We start from the raw sequence: 18,783 nt of genomic DNA on the forward strand, positions 1-18,783 counted from the left end.
GCTAGCCAAACAGATGTTTTAACCCTTCTCCATAACCAAAATAAAAAAAACTCTTTGCTTTGTATCTATCAAGATTAGAAAATCAGGAGATCTTTGTCAGTCTTGGTGGTAGGATTAGCAACAAGGGCAAGGCATGATAAAGGCATCGTACACACAGGCGTTTTCTATGGTTTGTCCAACACCTGCAGCAAATTACAGGCTCACAGTCGGCTTTTCCTAAGTGCACAAAGCTTGTTGTGATGGTGTTCACTGCTTGATTTAGCGATGGCGAAATTTGTGAACGTGCAAAACTGTATTTCTTACTCCTTGCCAAACCACCAGTGTCCCTTGGGTTGGGTTGTTCTCTGTAGTTCTGGCCTTGCTTTATATGCAGAAACATCCCTGAGGGATGCTGGTTTCAAAAAGTAACGAAACAACACCTGCAAAAGAAAAGGTTTTTCTACCTGTGCTACCTCTCGTTTGTCAGATCTTTTGCTTTTTTTGTAGTGCAAAAGCCTAATCACATCCAGCATTTCAGATGCCTATTATCTCTGTGTGCACTGTGGTTTCTCCCACTGGTGATTAGGCAAGTTAGTATAGGGACCAGTGTCCGTTCGATTCGATGGCTAAATGCAGCATGCTTTTGAGATCATTTAGAATTTATTGCAAGTTCAGTTGCCATAGACTTAAATATTGAGAAGTTTTGAAGCAAACAAAAGCCCATTGACACAGGCCCTAAACCCTTTTCTTTTGCCAGTGGTGCTTTTTTACTTATTGTTTATTACTAAGACGAACTCACTTTAAGGGCGTATTTACATTTCTGCAGTGCAGTAACGTGTAAGAGGAGTTACAGTGTTGTGCCATTTATGTGATTGGCACACGTATGCACTAAGTCAACGAGTGTGTGTGTGTGCTGCGTTCCCAGTAAATGGTAGTTTCCATTGCTGGGGGTATGTGGGCAGCCCTATTCATTTCAACAGGCTGCCATAAATGCAAGGCATGTTAATGTTTTTTTTTTTTGGATAGAGTTGGGGAAAAAAAGTTCTCGTAGTGTTTTTATTATCCTCAAGCTAGGGAGATTTTTCCTCATTTCCGGTCCCTGTGAAGCCTGTACAAGAAATGAAGAGTGTAGTTGTAGCTGGCAGAGGAAGGCAAAGCTTCTAAAACCTTACCCAATGTATTAATAAATGTGTTTTTGTCTCTGTCATTGTTGAAAAGATGCTCCCATTACTTCCTGCTCTGACCAGAAGGCAGGGGGAAACTGTCCCCAACAGAATTGCAGATGGAAATAAAAACATGACAGAGCCTCTAACTCTTGCTCATTGAAATAAAAGCTTTCACTGGAGTTGGCCTTTAAAGTTTATTGCAGTGAAATAAATTGTAAGAATAACAAGATGCATTTAATTTTAAATGTGAGTATAACATTTTCATATATTTTGTGTTCATAAGAAGTGGACTATGTAATTCAAATAAAAATTGTCTTTTATTTCTAAATCTTATGCAATAAATGAAACGAACCCCCATTTCAATTTTGAAGCATGTCTGCATGAAGGTAAAAGTGGGCCTGAACTCAGAAAGTAAAGGGTTTTCTACCTTATGAAGAACATCTAGAAGTGTTAATTATGCCTAAACAGTACCCAATATATCAGTTATTTTCTATGCCTTGAGTCTCAAAGCTGCATGCTTCTGACTGCTAGTCTCACCAGATTTGGTGCTGTCATTACAGGCAGTCCCCGGGTTACAAAAAAGATATAGGTTCTTTAGGTTTGTAAATGATCACCTTGTAAAACAACCCATTCCATTTAAAATAGAAATGAAATGCAAAACATTTTTGTATAGATATAAAAAGAATTATAAATAGCTTTTTTCCCCTTTTGTAAAAGTGATCACATTCCCTCTGTTCTCAGATGCATAAGAGCTGGGGGTGGAGAAGCAGCAGCACATCAAGCTTCCCAGTGAATGGCTGTGCAGCAGGGCGTGTCAGGACTAGTCGGATCATTGGAGGAGAGCATACTGAGTTTCCAGCATGGCTAGAGAACTGACTATATAGTGTGCTCTCTTGCTTAGTTTGGTCAGTTTTTAATAGAAAAGCAAGGGGACTGGCAGGAACACCAGGGATTTCACATAAAGGAAGCAATACAAAGAAAACAGGATACTTTTCCCATACAAGTACATAGTACAGCAGGCATATATCAGGAATATGAAGTGTTGGGGTAACAAATGCTTTAAGTTGAATTTGTATGTAAGTTAGAACATGTACATTTTTTAAGTAAAAATCAAACCAAAAAAATAATTGTTTTTTGGATAGTATAGGGAAGGGTTAATACCCCTGTAAGGATTGATTTGCTGTCTGTGCCCCTGGTCAGAAGATTTCACTTCACTTTCTGTGATTCTGTCAGTTGGATTTTGAAAAGTTTGGGTTGTTGTGGAAACAAGGATTAGTGATAAAGCTTCAGTGGAGACACCTTTTTCCCATGAGAACTCTTAAAGGAGTGAATTTTCCTTCCTAGGCATAGATTTCTTCTCACATCCTGTTGTCTCCTTCTGTTTGTAACTAGGAGTCGTTTGTAAGTCGGATGTTTGTAACTCGGGGACCGCCTGTACTGTGCTGCTTACTGTTTGTGTGCTGTTACTTCCTAAGCCCCGATTCACACTGCTGTGACTTGTCATGTGACTTGAGAGTTCAAAGTCTTATGACAAGTCGTGCCCCACAATTGAGCCATTCTAGTAGGTGCGACTCAAGTTGCTCCGACTTAGGAAAAGGTTCCTGCACTACTTTTGGCACAACTTCAACACGACTTGCATTTACTCCTGTTAAAGAAGTGGTATGCAAGCCACAAAGTCACACAGGGATGTCGGATTCAAAGTCGCAGCAGTGTGAACTGGGGCTAAAGGAACATAGTAAGTCAGTAATGGGGAAAGATCAGCATAAGAGCAGCAACAGGTAATACTGGTGACTTTGCCATTTGCTAGCCATTTTTTGGGCACAGGACTACTGGAAAGTAAACCTGGGCTTGGAGAAACAAACACAGGGTCTGCCCCTATTGACTTCTTGCCTGGTAGTTAAACTGATCCTTTGACTTCAGTACTATGAGTCACTGACCAGGAAGAGCAGGCAGCAAATTAAGCCACATAATGCAAATGAAGCCTTATGTGGTCCCTGCCATTTCTGCTCCCTGGACTGCTTGCTGACTCTACAGCAGTGATGTTATCACCGGGGAAATTGGATCGTTTAATCGAAACAAACATGGAAGTGCTTTGCTACCTTTGAGTATGGTGCCTTGTTACACAAGTATTTTGCTATGGGAAAAGTTTCAGGTTTTCAAGAAAACCTTTTAAATACCTGGGGAAATTAGACTGAGCTTATCACGCAGAAGTAACCTCAGTGAAAAAGAAAACTCGGAGGCTTTATTTTCTTTATATTTTTTATGCGGTCAATAAATAAACACAAATACACAAAAACATAAAGCAGGAAGATCCTGAAGTAAACCAATGGAAGTGAGTGCCACATCTTCTGCCACCACCTTTTCAATGCACTTCTTGTCTGCTCAGTCTAAGTTTTTGTTACTTTAAATTCTGCATGTAAACCAGTTGGATCCATTATTGAGTCCACAGTATCTGTCAGATAGCAGTTTATGGAGAAGTTTTACAGCTCTAGCACTTACCGACTTTATCTCTCACCTATCTTCCATCTAGGGGATAACTCCAAGGAAACTTACAAAGCAGGGTTTAGGGGAGTGAATTGATGAGTTCATTAAATAAATGGCATATACTGTACATTCGAGTCCCAGGTCCTGCAGTCGTAGTACTTCAAACAAAGCTGTCGTTCTGCTGCTGTTGCCTAAAGTGCATGCTTTATGGAAGACTCACCTGCCTGTTTGGCCTTATCCAGCACTAACAGACCAAAGCTGTCCCTTGTTGCTGTATCAGCCACCTGTTATGCTGAGCTCCAGGCTGAAGAAAAACGTACCCTTGCAGTGGGTCTCTCAGCTCGATTTGTATAGGGGTATGAGAGGTAATGTGATCTATATACTTTATTCTTCATTTACCATCGCACCTGGTGCTTTCTGATGCTCCCAGGATGTGGACAGGTCTTCTGCATCACCACATAAAATGCAGGACTGCTGGACCTGCATTGTACATTATGAGGTCTGATAGCTGTCACCCGTTTGGCTAAAAAGAGGCGCAATTTTGGGGGATCGGTCTTGCAAGAAACAGAAAGCCTGGGGAACAAGGAATAAGACAAGTATCTCACCGTATTCCTATCCCCCTAGATAGGACAACTGTTGAACTCTTTAAGTGCAGATGGGCCCCAACGGCAAAGGTTATTTTTTCTCCATTCAAGATTCAGCTTAAAAGGTGGCAGGTAGAGCAAGGGGAAGCTTTGCTCTGAGTTCAAATTTAAGTGGTATGCAGTGGCAAGTCTTATGCTTACAAATCTTGGTGGCTTTTCTCTCAGGACGTATGCCCGACTTCATTCACTTATCTCCCTGCCTCTTCTCTCCATTTGATAGATTGTCTTGGAGTTGCCTTTTATACTCAACTAAAACAATTTGCATTCAACTTGATGGCATTTTCGCTATGCAGCCTAATTTCTGAGCCTGAGACCCATCCTGTTTGACTAATTATACTGCTTTATAAATCTGTACTCCAGTATAATTCCTCACCCTCACATGCAAAAATGTGTTCTCTGATTCCAGCACCACCCACACTGAGCCTGATATGACCTTCCCAATAAACTGCAGTGAAAGGGTGGCTGCACAACACAGATTCACACATCAGAGTCAGCAGTTCTGTTCAAAAGGTTTGCACTTTATCCATAACGAGTGCATTAGGGGAACATGGCTGTGTGGTTGGTCTGGAGACTGGAAAGCACTTATAAAGTCACCTGATACAACTAAGAACCTGTCATTTTTGCACACATGACGTCTGGTAAGATAGCATTGGAAGAACACTAGATTTTACTTAAAGCTCAAGTAATAAGACTTGATTTATATGAGCAGAAGCAGTCTTAAATCACAAAACAATTCAAATTCCAGGAATAGTTTTGGAATCCTGGATCGGCGTGATGGAATAGGTAGGCATAAAAGATGTCTTGCAGGGCAGAGTACTTGCCAACTAAGGATTGACTTCTTAGAACATTATACATTTCATCTACCTTGACGATAACCTCCCTTGTGGTCTTCATGTTTTCAAAGATTACATCAGTGATATTGCTGTTATTTTTATTGAAGGACCATAACAAGACGTCTTATACAACCAATCATCACAGTTGGTCCAGATTTCTTTTCTTGAGGAAGACAATTATATTTTGGGACTAGATTGAGTACCCAGAAACAACCACCAATAATCATGAACCTGTACTTAACTGTCTGAGGAAGACAGAATCTTGTATTACAGTGCAATTAGGCAAAATTGCAGTAGATAATGGAATGGCTTCAGCTTTTTGCATATAAGTCAAACAATATCATTTCAAAAGAGCATATATGTAAGGGGTGCAACTTAGAGTCCTCTAGATGGCTGACAGGAACACAGTGAGGCGGTGGGTTTGATGCGGGTGACATTTTTTATCTGGATTTTAATGACTATATCTGCATCTTGCAGCATTTTCTCGGTGTAATGCCTGAAAGTCTCAGACAATGGCAGCATTAAACAGGACATCTTTTTCAAGCGTAAGCAGAACAGGAAAGAAAAAACTGCTTTAAACTTGTGTAAGACATGATCTTGATTTAACTTATCTTTGCATACTAGTCATAAAAGACCAGAAAACACTGTACTCCTGGGAGTTGAAGCCTAAGTCATTCGTAGCATGAGATGGCCCGAGGTTGGTCACATACAGGCCAAGACTATTGTGGAATTTGAACTAAGATATTTCAAAATGGTTTAACATTGACCATATACAGAACAAGCCTGTTGAACACTTTCTGTGGAACCATGAAATATTCTCTGTGTATATGAAGCACATGTGATCCTATTGGTGGACCATATTGAGTGACTGACTGATATCTGTGAAGGAACTTTGTTGTTTTATGTTCTCTTTGGGGGTAGGCTCCAAATTCCAATAATAAAAGCTGCAAAAGGACATTTCTTGTACTTGTATGTGAAGGAAGGCTTATCCAAGGGTCCAATCATGTTTATGGCTTGCTTAAAGTATATCTAAAGCCAAAACTTTTTTTAAATCTTGGATGGAGTAGAGCATGGTTGAGACCTCTATTAGATGTGTTTTGCTGTCTGTATCCCCATTGGGAACATTTCCTTTCACTTCCTGTCCCAGAGACACAATAGAAACTGAAGAATTAAAAGAAAATCTCTCCAAACAAGATGGGAGATCCCCCCTTAAACAGGCATCCCCTCTGTTCCTGTTCCTGTTCTGGTGACTACCATAAAATGTTGGCTTTCACATCACTTTATGTCCTTAAGTAAATAATCACAAGGAGAATTAATTAGCGGTAACTGCAGCGGATAAACAGACCGCAATAAGACCAAGGTCTTAATCCATCCATACTCTATTCAAGCTTCAAAAATGTTTTGAATTTAGATACCTGTACATGTTAAGCTGAACTGCATGTAGCTCTAACACGTCAATGGTGAAGCTCAGCTCTAGTATCTGAAGAACATTTCGAATATCACCCTGATCTTGACCGATATTTTGACTTCCTGAAGGTTGGGTACCATGGGTAGGGAAAACTGGATCACATTTTCATGCTTTTTTACCTATGTACACAAGGGGACACCACGGAAGCAGACATCTGGGAGTCTGGCTATCTGGAGAGGAATCCCAGCAGTTGAACAATGTCGTCATGTTTTTTTATATCCAGCTGGTTAGGAACATTTAAAAAGCATCTTCAGATGTCAGTGGAAAGCTTCTAAAGTTCAATCATCCCAGTCGTCATTGCCTTATAACAGCGGTTGATACAATTCTTGAACGGAAGATCTGAGGTCCTGTAGGGACTGGATCAGATGTTTCAATGCAATCCTATCACAGCGGGCATGACTGAAAGGATCATTGTTTTTTATCTGTAAAATTGGGTGATGTTGGACTGAATATACCTCTCTGAAGGCTATAAGAATTGGATATTAGTCAGAGAACAGGCTGGCAAATGATTTCCTCAAATTTCGAATGGTTTCAGCTTTTGCTTCATCCTCATTACTGGAACCTCTTTGTGAGGGATCAGAGATATTGAAATTGTTGGTCAGTGACTGGGATTTGCTGAAAAGCAAAAGCAAAGTGTTAAAGTAGATGCTAGCCCTAACTGGATGATATTTAATTTGCTATGTGCATTGTATCAAACAATTGCCATTTTTGACAAAAATACAGTTTTTACCTTTTTTCATCCTTTCTACATCTCAGAGCTGTTAATATCATCCTGCCTTTTTAAGCCACCACCTGTCTACATGCATTAGCATCAGCTGTACATTATTGAACTGGTTTTCTGAATATATGTCAACATGGAGGCCTGTAGCCTACACCACGAGTGAATGTGACAGGTTGACATTGAAGGATAAGCTCACTTTTTTTTAAAAAAAATGTGCATTTTACTATTTTTTTTTTTTTTGAGGAGCCTGGAAAGCATTGTTGATGCCATGTAGGACTCCTGCAAACTGTCAGTGTAAACTGTCTGCCCATTAAAAAGGAAGCGATCAACTACGAGAGTGCAGTTGTAGTTCATTAAGAGCTACAAGCCGATAGCCACAAAGGATGGCAGTACTTGTAGTTCAATAATTCACAGAACTCTCTAAATGAATGATGCGGCTGTGTGGGCGGAGCCCTGCATGGCCCCGCTCTTGTCAAAAAGTGACAGCTGATACGGGGAACTTCTCCCTGTACTGCTGTCACGCAGAGGGCTTGGTTTGCAGAGCTGCTGCAGAAGTGGGTACATTCTCCACCTTAAAAACGTGTAGAGCATGTAGCATGTTCCAGAAGGTCAACATCTTTTAAACAAGAAGTGCATAAACAGGGATATTCATGGAAAGATCATTGGGTATTTTTCATTATTTCGTTATTCAGTAAAAAAACGCTTTTAAAATTACATTAACATGCTAAAGCTTAAATGAGATTTTAGTGACTGAATTTAGATCTATAATATTTTGTAAGATTCTGGCGAACGTTGTATATTGGCACGCTGCAAATTATTACTTACTTTAGGTGTGGGTGAGGAGATGGCTGAGACTTGACAGCTGCTCCCATCTGCGCCTGTTGGGGCTGGGGCTGCCCCTGAGTAGAGGGTCTGGGCTGCTGTGGAGAGGTGGAGGCAGGTTTGGGTGCCTGTGCTGGAGGGGTGCCACTGGCTGGTCTAGGCAGCTGAGGGGAATTTGGAGATCTTTGTGGCTGTGGGGAACTAGGCTGGGAGGTTTGAGGCTGCTGTCCTTGTGGAGAAAGTCTTTGCTGAGGTGGGGCCCCTGTCCTGGGAGGTGCTGGCCCTTGTCCTGGCCGTGCTCCACCTTTCCAAAATAAATAGGAAACAGCATAAAGTTAAACATACAGTAAAACCTTGGTTTAAGAGTAACTTGGTTTAAGAGCGCTTTGCAAGACAAGCAAAATTTTCAAATAAATTTTGACTTGATATACAAGCGATGTCTTGATATACAAGTAGCCTCAAGTCACAGCTGAGTATAAAAGAGAAGAGAGGCGCCTCTAAGTGTAGCAATATGGTTAAATTTAATGAAGGTACAACATTTAGCAACTCACATGGTTGATGATTGGAACAGGCACATCTAAGGATGCAGGCATCCGGGGTAAAGCTGTCCACATAGGACCATCCTCCGCACCACCATCTACGATATTCTTTCCATGCTGCCCCTTGCTTTCAGATCGCTTTACTGCAGGGTGGTCTTCCCGGTCAGGATTACAGACTGGCAGCCAGCGGTGCAGAAGATAGTCTATGTGGACAGCTTTACCCCGGATGCCTGCATACTTAGATGTGCCTGTTTTATTCATCAACCATGTGAGTTGCTAAATGTTGTACCTTCATTAAATGGAACCATATTGCTACCCTGTAGCTCCTGCTGGATTTTGCTTCCAATCCCCTTGTGGAAGCGGCTATTTGTGGATGGACATTGTATGGTTACACAACCTATCACAATGCTATAATCTTTTTATATGGACTATAAATTGAAGGATTTATGAATAAATGGTTGTGGAACGAATCATCTGAGTTTCCACTATTTCTTATGGGGAAATTCGCTTTGATATAAGAGTGCTTTGGATTACAAGCATGCTTCCGGAACGAATTATGCTCGTAATCCAAGGTTTTACTGTATATTGAAAAAAATCTGAATTCACTGAAGAAGATGCTGCTTTTCCAGTGATCTCCACTTGCTTCTGGGACTGGCCTGCTGCTTTCTGAACACAAGAGGTCAGATGGTTGGCACAGGTGCCATTCAGAGAATACTTTTCATTTTCGGAATGAATGCAAAGCAATCCCTGATTGGACAAGGTGAAGGGGGCAGTGATGTTATGCTCTCTATCTCGTCCAATTTGCATTCATGCAGAAAATGCAAAGCATTCTCTGAATGCCATCCATATCTGATATTCATCATCTTTAAACTAAGTGATAAATAAAGCAAAGTTTAAATCGGTGGGTATGGATCACTGTGCATTACCAGCAATATCCAGCAGATGTCAGCAGAGTACCATTCCTTCACTGATTATCAGGCAGGACCTACTGATGTCTAGAAAGAACATTACATTTTTATGTATTCTGCCAATTGTAGTGTCTGTGCATTGCTTGCATTTAGAATTACCAATTCATCTACAGTAAATGAATTTTCAGAAAAACGAGGCTATCATTATTTAAACAGGCCCCTAAATGGTGATAGCCTTTCTAAGCAATTGCGTCTGTTAAACTTAGTCCACTTCTCTAGGCAGTGCCATCTTAAGAGCATTATAGGCTCCCGGGCAATGCAGTGCACTGAGGCCCCGCCTACACAATCACCCACGAGAATAAAAATGAAAGTTATCGATATTTATTAGTACAGCAGTGCCAGGCTAATGACAGCTTCCAAGTTGGGCGGCTGGGTCCGATTAACACACACACAGATGGGAGTCAGACTCGACTGTCCTGTGTGTGCCCATTCTCGTGGAGGCAGACAGGCATTCCTGCAGTTGTGGGCTTCCCCTCCACGGCCCAAGTGGCCTGACAGCAGCGCAGGGCCGACAGGCGCTTGCCACCTGCTAAGTTCGGTGGTTGGATGCACATGGGAATTGGGACTAATGCTTGGCTGGGGCTGGGTCACTTGGCAGGTGGGGCCCCCTGAGCAAGTGGGGCCCCCGGGCAACTTTCCAGCGTGCCCATTCGGTAAGATGGCCCTGTCTCTAGGCAAATGCCAAAGCACATTAGTCTTAGTAGCTCATCTCATGGTTAATCCATATCTCTGCTCATGCACAATGGCTGTTTATGGGGATGCTGCTGTCTAACAGATGCTTGTGAAATTCAAAAACCTAGGAGCAGTGTCTGACAACTCCTCATACATTGTATGTCACCACTGAACAGATATGAGTTAGTAACAGCAATCTGCTATTAGTCAGCACGATGTGGTGATGAAGGGGTTAGCCTCAAATACAAAGTAAATTATGGTGTCAGGTACTGGGCTGTGTATTAGTTTCTCTCCTACTGCCTGAGATAAAAACCCTGTCTCATTTTTCTGAGTGATTTCATGTCCCCTCTAGTACAGATGACAATATGCTCACTGTGACAGAAAATATGGAAAATAATCAAGCAGGAACAAATCAATCAAAAAGAGAGCTAACCAGAGATTCCAAAGTTCTGCAGCCCCGCTAATACAAAGAGGGTTTTATTGTTAAAAAAAATGTGTTGGCTAACTGTGACAAGCATTTACCCAACCTTGACGAATTCTGACTATATTTTTCTTATACACAATACAGTGACTTCCTATGATCGTCAGCTCCATCTAGTGGCCATAATATGCGTTTTTTTTTCCTGAAATACCGCAATTGGACAAAAATACCTAAATATGGCCACTAGATGGAGCTGATGATCATAAGAAATCACTAAATTAAGCAAAACATGGTTAGAATTTATCACGGATGGGTGATTGCATGTCACACGACCCCAAAGTGTTTTTATTGTAGTGAAAAGGATTTCCCTGACTGATGACATCTATTGGCTGTGACTGGAAATGCACACTGATTTTATATTTGAGGGGATATCTGAATGGGGTCAGGGGCAAAAATCATTCCCTGCTCTATTCAAAATAAAATGAAAATATTTGATAGAGACAGTTCTTTGCCTTTTTTTTTTTATCATGGTGTTCCACAGCTGACACACAATTCTTACCTTGTACACATTTCTTTCCAAAAATCACACAGTGAGTGGACAGGAATTTTTAAACATATAGGAACAAACATTATCATTATATTTTTCTTTTTTTATATTTATGTCTTTCTCACATATCCATATAGCTTTTTTCCCTACATACTGTATGTTGCAACCTTTACCTTGTGGCGGAGGCCGTGACTGTGCTGATGCCGGAACTCCCGAAGCTCCCTGTGGACCAGGTTGTGGCTGTATTTGTGTTTTAATGGCCTGTGGCTGCATTTGTTGGGGCTGAAAGAGAGGACAGAATATTTCATGTGATTAAATGTAGCTTTAAAGCTTTAAAGCAGAGCAGCAAAAAGTTACCATCAAGCATTGGTAGACTGAACTCTTCCAGGACACTCTTGGTGGATGCAAAAAACTACAATGGAGAGTATGACAGTGCCAACTACAGTATCCCCCTCACATTTTTGTAAATATTTTATTATATCTTTTCCTGTAACGACACTGAAGAAATGACACTTTGCTACAATGTAAAGTAGTGAGTGTACATTAATGTCTAAACCACTGGCAACAAAAGTGAGTACACCCCTAAGTTAAAATGTCTAAATTGAGCCCAAAGTGTCATTATTGTATGTGGCCACCATTGTTTTCCAGCACTGCCTTAACCCTCTTTGGCATGGAGTTCACCAGAGCTTCACAGGTTGCCACTGGAGTCCTCTTCCACTCCCCCTTTACGACATCACAGAGCTGGTGGATGTTAGAGACCTTGAGGATGCCCCACAGATGCTCAATAGGGTTTAGGTCTGGAGACATGCTTTGCCAGTCCATCACCTTTACCCTCAGCTTATTTAGCAAGGCAGTGGTTGTCTTAGAGGTGTATTTGGTGTCGTTATGTTGGAATACTGCCCTGCGACCAGTCTCCGAAGGGAGGGGATCATGCTCTGCTTCAGTATGTCACAGTACATGTTGGCATTCATAGTTCCCTCAATGAACTGTAGCTCCCCAGTACTGGAAGCACTCGTGCAGCCCCAAACCATGACACTCCCACCACCATGCTTGACTGCAGGCAAGACACACTTGTCTTTGTACTCCTCACCTGGCTGCCGCCACACACGCTTCACACCATCTGAACCAAATAAGTTTATCTTGGTTTCATCAGACCACAGGACATGGTTCCAGTAATCCATGTCCTTAGTCTGCTTGTCTTCAGTAAACTGTTTGCGGGCTTTCTTGTGCATCATCTTTAGAAGAGGCTTCCTTCTGGGATGACAGCCATTCAGACCAATTTGATGCAGTGTGCGGTGTATGGTTTGAGCACTGACAGGCTGACCCCCCACCCCTTCAACCTCTGCAGCAATGCTGGCAGCACTCATACGTCTACAGGTCCCTCTAAAAAAATTAGCATATTGTGATAAAGTTCATTATTTTCTGTAATGTACTGATAAACATTAGACTTTCATATATTTTAGATTCATTACACACAACTGAAGTAGTGCAAGCCTTTTATTGTTTTAATATTGATGATTTTGGCATACAGCTCATGAAAAACCAAAATTCCTATCTCAAAAAATTAGCATATCATGAAAAGGTTCTCTAAACGAGCTATTAACCTAATCATCTGAATCAACTAATTAACTCTAAACACCTGCAAAAGATTCCTGAGGCTTTTAAAAACTCCCAGCCTGGTTCATTACTCAAAACCGCAATCATGGGTAAGACTGCCGACCTGACTGCTGTCCAGAAGGCCATCATCGACACCCTCAAGCAAGAGGGTAAGACACAGAAAGAAATTTGTGAACGAATAGGCTGTTCCCAGAGTGCTGTATCAAGGCACCTCAGTGGGAAGTAAAAAGTGTGGCAGAAAACGCTGCACAACGAGAAGAGGTGACCGGACCCTGAGGAAGATTGTGGAGAAGGACCGATTCCAGACCTTGGGGGACCTGCGGAAGCAGTGGACTGAGTCTGGAGTAGAAACATCTAGAGCCACTGTGTACAGGCATGTGCAGGAAATGGGCTACAGGTGCCGCATTCCCCAGGTCAAGCCACTTTTGAACCAGAAACAGCGGCAGAAGCGCCTGACCTGGGCTACAGAGAAGCAGCACTGGACTGTTGCTCAGTGGTCCAAAGTACTTTTTTTCGGATGAAAGCAAATTTTGCATGTCATTCGGAAATCAAGGTGCCAGAGTCTGGAGGAAGACTGGGGAGAGGGAAATACCAAAATGCCTGAAGTCCAGTGTCAAGTACCCACAGTCAGTGATGGTCTGGAGTGCCATGTCAGCTGCTGGTGTTGGTCCACTGTGTTTTATAAAGGGCAGGGTCAATGCAGCTAGCTATCAGGAGATTTTGGAGCACTTCATGCTTCCATCTGCTGAAAAGCTTTATGGAGATGAAGATTTAATTTTTCAGCACGACCTGGCACCTGCTCACAGTGCCAAAACCACTGGTAAATGGTTTACTGACCATGGTATTACTGTGTTCAATTGGCCTGCCAACTCTCCTGACCTGAACCCCATAGAGAATCTGTGGGATGTTGTGAAGAGAAAGTTGAGAGACGCAAGACCCAACACTCTGGATGAGCTCAAGGCCGCTATCGAAGCATCCTGGGCCTCCATAACACCTCAGCAGTGCCACAGGCTGATTGCCTCCATGCCACGCCGCATTGAAGCAGTCATTTCTGCAAAAGGATTCCCAACCAAGTATTGAGTGCATAACTGAACATAATTATTTGAAGGTTGACTTTTTTTTATATTAAAAACACTTTTTTTTTATTGGTCGGATGAAATATGCAAATTTGTTGAGATAGGAATTTTGGTTTTTCATGAGCTGTATGCCAAAATCATCAATATTAAAACAATAAAAGGCTTGCACTACTTCAGTTGTGTGTAATGAATCTAAAATATATGAAAGTCTAATGTTTATCAGTACATAAAATAATGAACTTTATCATAATATGCTAATTTTTGAGAGGGACCTGTATTTCCCAAAAACAACCATTTGTCTTTGGGAAATAGATCAGTTTCAGGGGCTTGGCAATCTTCTTATAGCCTGGGTCATCTTTATGTAGAGCAACAATTCTTTTTTTCAGATCAGAGAGTTCTTTGCCATGAGGTGCCATGTTGAACTTCCAGTGACCAGTATGAGTGAGTGAGAGCGATAACCCTCAAATTTATTACACCTGCTCCCCATTCACACCTGAGACCTTGTAACACTAACCAGTCACATGACACCAGGTGGGAAAATGGCTAATTGGGCCCAATTTGGACATTTTTACTAAAAGGGTGTACTCACTTTTGTTGCCAGTGGTTTAGACATTAATGGCTGCATGTTGAGTTATTTTGAGGAGACAGCAAATTTACACTGTTATACAAGCTGTACACTCACTACTTTACTTTGTAGCAAAGTGTAATTTCTTCAGTGTTGTCACATGAAAAGATATAATAAAAAATTTACAAAAATTTGTTGTTAAATTTGGTGTTATTGCTCTCAATCTCTCATACTGGTCACTGGAAGTTCAACATGGCACCTCATGGCAAAGAATTCTGAGTATCTGAAAAAAAGAGTGGTAGCTCTACATAAAGATGGCCTAGGTTATAAGACGATTGCCAAGACCCTGCAACTGAGCTGCAGCATGGTGGTCAAACAAGCCAAGACCAAGCCATACAGCAGTTTAACAGGACAGGTTCCACTCTGAACAGGCCTCGCCATGGTCGACCAAGGAGGTTGAGTGTACGTGCTCAGCGTCATATCCAGAGGTTATCTTTGGGAAATAGGTGATGGACTGGCCAAGCATGACTCCAGACCTAAACCCTAGTGAGCATCCTTGAGGCATCCTCAAACAGAAGGTGGAAGAGCGAAAGGTCTCTAACATCCGTCAGCTCTCTAATGTTGTCATAGAGGAGTGGAAGAGGACTACAGTGGCAACCTGTAAAGCTCTGGTGAACTCCATGGCCAAGAGGGTTAAGGCAGTGCTGGAAAATAATGGTGGCCACACAAAATATTGACACTTTGGGCCCAGTTTGGACATTTTCACTGCGGGGTGTACTCACTTTTGTTGCCAGTTTATACATTAATGGCTGTGTGTTGAGTTATTTTGAGGGGGTCAGCAAATTTACACTGTTATACAAGCTATACTTTACATTGTAGCAAAGTGTAATTTCTTCAGGTTTGTCACATGAAAAGATATTAAAATATTTACAAAAATGTGAGGGGTGTACTCACTTTTGTGAGATACTGTATATCCAAAGGCCAGTTTATTTTTCATTTTGTATAAAACTGGGAGTAACTATCAGGTTTTTGTTGTCTTTGCCCCTTTGGGGGGATCTTTGCTAACTTCCTGTCCTGGAGATACAACCTGAAGTGAGATGAAAAATATCCAACATGAGGGCTAACCCCCTGTAGAATCCAGACTCCATTCACACTGGTGCGACTTGGTCAGCCTGACAAGTCGTGCACCGTCGCTCCCACTGTGTAGTACAGGAGGCGTTCTAATAGGAGCGACACAAGTCGCTCCGACTTAGAAAAAGGGTCCTGTACTACTTGGGGGCGACCTGGAGGCGACTTGCATTGACTTCCATTATGTGAAGTCCGTGCAAGTCGCGCCGAAGTCGCGCTGCACGCGACTTCACAGGTCGCCCCCTAAGTCGGAGCGACCTAATGTGAACGGGGTCTTAATGTGTATAGTGCTGCAAAAAAAAATAAAATGAAAACAAATATAACAATGAATTTAAGGCCCCGTTCACATAGGGGCGATCCGACTTAGAGGGGCGACCTCGGAGCGGCCGCCACGGACTTCATAACATTGAAGTCTATGGCGGTCGCCTCCGGGTCGCCCCAAAGAAGCTCCAGACCCTTTTTCTAAGTCGGAGCGACTTGTGTCGCTCCTATTAGAACGGGTCCGCAGCTTCCCTATGGAAGGCGACCTACGGCGACCAGGTCGCCTCACAGGTTGCCTTAGTGTGAATGGGACTTACTGTTTGACAATAAAACTTAAAATCAATACAATCTCAAACAAAATCTGCAGGGATCAATAAAAGTGCAGGGATCATTTGGTCCCATTTTGATCTGTACTCTGTTGCCCTTTTGCTAAGCTAGCATGGTTGACAGCTTGCCCCTCTTTCCCCCAACACTGTCCGACCACTCTACTAGCAAAGAGATGAATACAAATTTAGGACTGAGTGACAGGTACACAGAGGAGAAGGGGCAGTAGCAGCCAATAACAAAAAGGAGAGGGAACAGTGACAGTGGATGGGTTTGGACGATGTTGGATGTTACTAGCTTGATATGATGAGCAGCCCAGATACCAGGCAGGTAGGACGCTGATTTTTGTCTATAGCCGCATCTATGGGCTGACTTGTAGGTCAGTGTCGCCAGGATGGTGATTGATCGTTTACAGTCACAGTAATTGATAGCAGTTTGTGTAGTAATAAACGCGTCACCAGCAATTACTATAGCTGTAAATGATTGATCACCAACCCCCCTCCCCCTCCCGCCACTGAGCTGGAAGACAGCATATGGAAGCGACTGCTGTGTCTAACAGTACAAACAACTGTCAGTGACTGCTGTGTCTGCACAACTCTCTAATTGAGGGGATTCCATAAAAATTAAAAAATTAAAGTCCTCTATACCCTTTGCATCAATCTTGTGGATAATGCTTCCACTATACTACAGGATGACCCAGTGTACTGGCCCAGACTGGGACAAACAATAGGCCCATGCACTTTAGTCTGAGCAGCCAATTTTTCCAGGGACTGGAAGAGGGGTGGGGGACAGGCGTTCGTGGGGCTGGTTGGTGACGGGATATTTACGGATTGGTAATCTGTAATGATTACAGTGCAGTCCCCTTTATATTACAGTGCCCCTAGCAATCACAGCCCCCCCTCACAGTGCTTCTTGCAATCATGCCCCCCTTCCTTTTCTCTCTAATCACAGTCCCCCTTTTACTCTCTGCCTCCCCTGCGCAGTCCTACCTTCGTCAGGGTAGAGGCAGGATTCAGCCTGTGTATCCTCCTCGGGGTCTCCTGTCTCGTGGACTATGTCATCCTATCAGCAGGGCAGGGGATAGGAGGAGCTGCAGATCTAGAATATATTAACAAACGGGTGATTACCTGCTTGTTAATATGAAAAGACTCCCACTCTCTGTAAAGATGTCTAGCTCCTCTTCCGGGAGAGGAGACACAGGCAAGGCAGCAAAGGGGAAGGTAAGCGGTAACTGAGGTCGCCACTCTGCAGCCTGGTTATCAACAGGTCACAGACCGGTACTGGTCCACAGTCCAGGGGTTGGGGAACTCTGCATTAGCCAGCTCTGCCCAGGGGCAAACTGATCATAAGGCCACCCGGGCACTGCCCGAGGGTCGGGACCAGTAGGGGGGCCCATGAGAGTACCTTTATGCCAAGGAATCTGTGCTTATCCCAGAGCTGGAACAAGTTCCAGCACTGAGCTTCGGAAACTGGCCTGCCAGTGGCTCGCTAGTGTTGGGCACTCAGGACACCTTCCCCGCATCTCTTGAGGGGTGCCCAGGCTCCCTCACACAGTGATCGCTCCTCTGTAGCAGTCAACACCAGTATCTCTCCCTCCTGAGCCTGCACACCATACAGAGAGCTCACTGAAGATCCTCCTCCTTGGCTCTGATGTACACAGACAGGAGGAGGAGGAGTCGGGAGGAGGGGCAATAAACTGCAAGAGCCATGCTGATTATCTGAGCAGGAAGGGTGGGGTGGGCAGGTAACCAGGATGCACACATGCAGTAGTGATGGAAGATGGGGTGCAAGAGGATATGTGCTGGGGGGGGGTGTTTTGGAGGGGTGCTAGTAGTGGGGTGGGGGGGAGATTTCAAACCAGCCCCCCCCCCCACTAGCATAAGTTCTCTCTACTCCAAAAGCACCCCCCCCCCCAGCATGTATCCTCTTGACCCCCTCTCCCCCAAATCAAAGAGATGCCACCTGCTACTCTCTGTCCTCAGCCCAGGACCCCCTCTCTGCCCTCATCCCAGGATCCCCTCTTTGCGCTCATCCCAGGATCCCCTCTCTATCCTCATCCCAGGGCCCAACTCTCTGCTCTCATCCCAGGGGCCCCTCTCTGCTCTCATCCCAAGACCCCCCTTTCTGCTCTCATCCCAGGACCCCCTCTCTGCTCTCATCCCAGGACCCCCTCTCTGCTCTCATCCCAGAACCCCCTCTCTGCTCTCATCCCAGGGCCCCCTCTCTGCTCTCTCCTCTCATCCCAGGGCCTCCTCTCTGCTCTCATCCCAGAACCCCCTCTCTGCTCTCATCCCAGGGCCTCCTCTCTGCTCTCATCCCCGGGGTCCCTCTCTGTTCTCATCCCATTGCCCACTCTCTGCTCTCATCCCAGGACCCCCTCTCTGTCCTCATCCCAGGGCCCTTGCTCTGCTCTTTTCCCAGGACCCCCTCTCTGCTCTCTTCCCAGGACCCCCTCTCTGCTCTCTTCCCAGGACCCCCTATCTGCTCTGCACACTGTCCTCATCCCAGAGGTTCCTTGAAAACCAACTGTGATAGGGAGCTCAGGAAA

General features: G+C 43.6%; 1 protein-coding gene across 1 annotated transcript in view; it reads right to left on the bottom strand.

Moving 5' to 3' along the window:
- Nucleotides 1-6,495: 6,495 nt before the first annotated feature.
- The window catches only part of SYN3 (synapsin III), a 594,890-nt gene continuing 582,602 nt past the window's right edge, over nucleotides 6,496-18,783 (bottom strand). The window contains exons 12-14 of the mRNA XM_082255354.1: nucleotides 11,438-11,546; nucleotides 8,121-8,421; nucleotides 6,496-7,189 (exon numbers count right to left, since the gene is read on the bottom strand). Of these exons, the coding sequence (XP_082111480.1) occupies nucleotides 7,057-7,189; nucleotides 8,121-8,421; nucleotides 11,438-11,546 (543 nt within the window). The 3' untranslated portion in view covers nucleotides 6,496-7,056. The remainder of the gene's footprint in view (nucleotides 7,190-8,120; nucleotides 8,422-11,437; nucleotides 11,547-18,783) is intronic.

Source organism: Pelophylax lessonae (assembly GCF_965119305.1).
Source record: "Pelophylax lessonae genome assembly, chromosome: 4".
NCBI lineage: Eukaryota > Metazoa > Chordata > Amphibia > Anura > Ranidae > Pelophylax > Pelophylax lessonae.